Source organism: Capsicum annuum, chromosome 11 (assembly GCF_002878395.1).
Source record: "Capsicum annuum cultivar UCD-10X-F1 chromosome 11, UCD10Xv1.1, whole genome shotgun sequence".
NCBI classification, from domain to species: Eukaryota; Viridiplantae; Streptophyta; class Magnoliopsida; order Solanales; family Solanaceae; genus Capsicum; species Capsicum annuum.
Genome location: NC_061121.1, coordinates 218,348,358 through 218,352,608, shown reverse-complemented (window position 1 = coordinate 218,352,608; position 4,251 = coordinate 218,348,358). Strand labels below are relative to the sequence as shown.

Sequence of the window (4,251 nt, the reverse complement as noted above, 5' to 3'; positions counted from 1 at the left end):
AAATCTATGTAATTACACTAATATACAACAATATATGGTTATGTTAATATATACAATATTTACATCATGCTAATATGCGCGCTAGCTCATTCGCTTGAGGGTATTCAGTTAAACATCGTTCTTCGTTGGAAAAAAAATATATAATATATAAGTTAAATATTACTTGAATATCCTTTGACGAAATTACACATTACCATAAGAACACTTCATTGATTGATCACTTTTAAGTGGACCAAAAAGCCCATTGGTTAGACTTTGATTTTTCAGATAGAGACAAATATTTCTGCCTGTTATAATATATGTTTTGACTTGAGAATTTTTTTCCAATTGCACTTCTCCTTTTTCTTGATCACACTATCCAGCACTTAGAATACAAGGATCAAAACTGTAATTAAACTCAAGAAAAAGGACCAAAAAGAAAAAAGAAACATGACAATAAATAAAAACATAGTCTGGTAGTAGGTGTTGGAAAATTTAATTTTGGGCTACCTAAAAAGTTAGCTATATCACATTTCCCACTGAATAATAATAATAGAACTAAGCTATCACCACATCTTTAAATTTGTGCCATTGTACACATAAAATTTCTATCACAACATACACAATCAATATGGCCTCGACAACCACATTTCTCATCCTAATTCTTATCTCTCTATTTTCTACGATACTAACTCCATCCGTTGATGCACAGACAATGCCTCCGATGGCGGCTGCAGAGCCGCCATCGATGGCTATGTCGCCGGCCGCAGCATCAGGGCCGGCAACATCGGGTGAAATGGATTGTATGACAGTGTTGATAAACATGTCAAGTTGCTTAACATTTGTTGAACAAGGAAGTAACTTGACTAAGCCAGATAAAGAATGTTGCCCATCACTTGCTGGACTATTGGATAGTAATCCAATTTGTTTGTGCCATTTGCTTGGTGATCCTACAAAAACTGGGGTACAAATTGATGTCAATAGGGCACTTAAACTTCCTACTATTTGCAAATTGGAAACTCCACCTGTTAGCACTTGTGCAGGTACCACTTTTTTCTTTTTCTCTTATACTATTTACTTTTTCTTTTTAATTGATTCGTTGTTTGATACATGCTTTGGATCTGATAATTATCCATGTTGATTCTTGGAAAGTCTCACTTTAGTGCTTAAAAAACTTTGTTTTGTTTGATTCATTCGTTGTTCGGTACATGTTTTGGACCTGATAACTATCCATGTTTGTTCTTGGAAAGTTTCACTTTAGGGCTTATAAAGCTCCTTATCAAAACTTTCGTTTAGTTTCGTTTCTAGTCGGGAGTTCTGTATCTGTTGCAATATAAATTTTCATTTCATGAGTAAGTGTTTCTTATCAATGACAATTTCGTTACAAGGATTCAAACTTTAGGCCTAATTAAGTTTGGAGGGTATTTATCATCGTAAAAAATTATTTGTATCTAATATTTACTCTGATGAATACACGAACAAAACCCGAATTATGACATTTCTTCTCTTCCACTTCACGCTTGGAGTGCACCCTTCCTACCGGAATTAAAGAATTTTTACATCTTTGTAATTCAAAAATTTTTGGCGAGAGTAAATATTATTTTTCTCTAGGGATAAATATTCTCATATATACTTTAACAATAAATCATACTCCCACTATCTCATATTACTTGTGCACATTATTAAGAACATTTATTCAAATTACTTGTCAGTTTATAAAGTCAATTTTTTTTTTTTAATTAAATCTTTTTATTTTGCCCTTAAAATTAATATTTGATTAACTTGAGTTTATAAGTTTGAGACGTACTTGATATAGATGGATAAGACACAGAAATAGTTTGTAGAAAAAGAATTTTAAAGAGTAAATTAGTAAAAATTTTGTTTTTATTTATAATTTCTTAAGACGGGTAAGGAGAAAAATAAACTAATAATAGTACATATTTTTGTATAATTTATTATTATAATAAATTAGTGGTATGATATGATATAAATATACCACCTACCTACACCACAATTAATGCTAGAAAATTGTTTAATTCTTAACGAAGACATTAAATTTTGGGAGGTGCGAGGGACTACGATTGGTACCAACATTGGGGTGTGTGTGTGGATGATTCAGGTTCTCTTCATCTTTAACTAGAGATTTCGGACTTAAATTTTGAACGGAAAAAATTATGTTGAAAGCACCAACGATAGAAATGAATCTTTCAATACACAGATTCAAGTTTAATTGAACCTCAATACATACGACATATAATGGACATCGGGTGGAAAAATAAAAGGACAATGATTGTCCTCATTAAAGTCTCACTAAAAAATCAATAAATACAACTTCCATTTGAAAATTTTAAATGATTAGAGAAACTATTACTATTATATAAATTTTATTTTATTTAATTGAACAAACTTAAAGTTTTAAAAGTAGCAAACTTAGTTTGTATATTTGCGTTAAAAATTCAATAAACAGTGCAAATAATTGATTTCTAGTCGAAGAAAATCAAACGAACTGTGATAAATTTTGAAATTAAAATCTACAAACTTAAAATTCTGAACTCGTCTAATTATTATTATTTTTTTTCTTTGTTTTACAGCTTTGGGTATCCCAGTTGCAGCTCCAACAAGTGCTGAAGTTCCTACTACTTCACCTGGTAAAATTATTTATTGCACTTAATCACTATATATTGTAATAATGAAAACAGTTTTGATACACTTAAATATATATAAAATATACAGTAAAATATTATATTTTTGTTATTAATAATTATATTTTCCTAATTAACCTTTATTTATTTCTTTAGGAGGTTTTGATTCTAGCCCTGCTACAGCAAGTGAAGTTCCCGCTCTTTCACCTGGTAAATTTATTGGTACTTAATTAGTTTCATATTTAAATTTATTTTCTCGAAAGTATTGCAATAATTAAAAAAAAATTCTTTTATATTTTTTAAACTAATGATATACAGAGTCCAAAACTTAAATAACAAAAGAATAAGTTAAATAAGACGAAGTGAAGTGCAACAGGAAATTTGTTACCAAACCGCTTTATAGTGATAACGTTAGTCAAGAAAATTTCATGATTGTTATACTTAGGTTTCTATATTTACATTAATTAATGCATTCTTCATTTCATCTTAAAATAATTAATTATTTTAATATATATTTTTTCAGCAAATTGATAAGAGAAAAATTACAATATGATTATTTTCATTTTCGTATAGTTTTTGAAAATTAGTATAGTCATTTTTAAAGTATTCAATTAATCTAATTTAATTTTAAATATTGATTAAACTAATATTCTTGAGAAGCGAAATATGACACAATTACTAATATGGGATAAAGGGAATAGTCTTTCTTTTAATTACTATTCCTCTCAAATAATAGTAGTATACATAAAAATAAGATACATAAAGTATAACTATATATTTGTTACTTTTTTTTTACTATTTTTCCCATGCATTTTCTTGTTAAACATAATTCCCTAATTATTTACTCCATTTCTTTTTGTTTAGGAGGTTTTGCTTCAAGTCCTACTTCATCAGAGGACAAAAATAATGCAGCTTCAGTTATGCCATTTTTCAAGATGCAATTGGTTCTTAGCTTGGGAATTATGTTTTTCACAATTATTTATTAAGTCGGTATTCATCTATGAGAGGCATTCGTATATCTTTGGAGACTTTTCCTTCTGATTTGACCACAAATTCTTGGAATTAATTCTTAGTGAGACATTAATAAATTAAATTCTCTTATTAGGATTGAATTAATTATATCTTGTAATTTTCATTATCTTTAATTTTCCACTCTCAAATTGTTGATGAGAAATAGATTTATATTAAATTTCTCTAATGACATGGATGATACAATTTGCCTATTATAATTATGTAATGTAATGTTTTACCCTCTTTGTTAAGAACTTGAGATTTGCCACTTGTTTGCAATAAGTTATATACATTTTTAGCTTGCGGAATTTTTACATCATCAAATTATTTTTAATTTTTGTAGCATATAATTTATTTTATTTTTAAAAAATTAAATTGCATATTTCAAATCTAATATTATAAATTCAAATATATTGCCAATAGCTCAATTGTATGAGCACAATAATGGGTGAATTCAAATTAGTCGAGCACTAAAAGGAAACCACAATGCCCAACACAAGTGGGAACACATACATAACGATGGAGTTATCCTTGAACAGGTTGGATCGGGTTGGACAGGTTGGATTTAATTTTGCTATCTCTACTATAATCAACGTCATATAACCAATTGCATTCGGCT

General features: G+C 28.6%; 1 protein-coding gene across 1 annotated transcript; it reads left to right on the top strand.

Annotated features, from left to right (window-relative positions):
* The first annotated feature begins 330 nt into the window (after positions 1 to 330).
* On the top strand, positions 331 to 3,900 carry LOC107848539 (non-specific lipid transfer protein GPI-anchored 2). Its single transcript, XM_016693332.2, has 4 exons — positions 331 to 1,022; positions 2,571 to 2,627; positions 2,778 to 2,831; positions 3,486 to 3,900. Exons 1-4 carry the CDS (start codon positions 611 to 613, stop codon positions 3,605 to 3,607), a joined length of 645 nt encoding a protein of 214 aa, XP_016548818.1. The 5' UTR covers positions 331 to 610; the 3' UTR covers positions 3,608 to 3,900.
* The last annotated feature ends 351 nt before the right edge of the window (positions 3,901 to 4,251 follow it).

Coding starts and splice junctions, on each gene's coding strand:
- LOC107848539 (XM_016693332.2), top strand. CDS start 611: ATGGCCTCGACAACCACATTTCTCATCCTAATTCTTATCTCTCTATTT. Junction 1,023..2,570: donor ACCTGTTAGCACTTGTGCAG/GTACCACTTTTT, acceptor TTTGTTTTACAG/CTTTGGGTATCCCAGTTGCA. Junction 2,628..2,777: donor AGTTCCTACTACTTCACCTG/GTAAAATTATTT, acceptor TTATTTCTTTAG/GAGGTTTTGATTCTAGCCCT.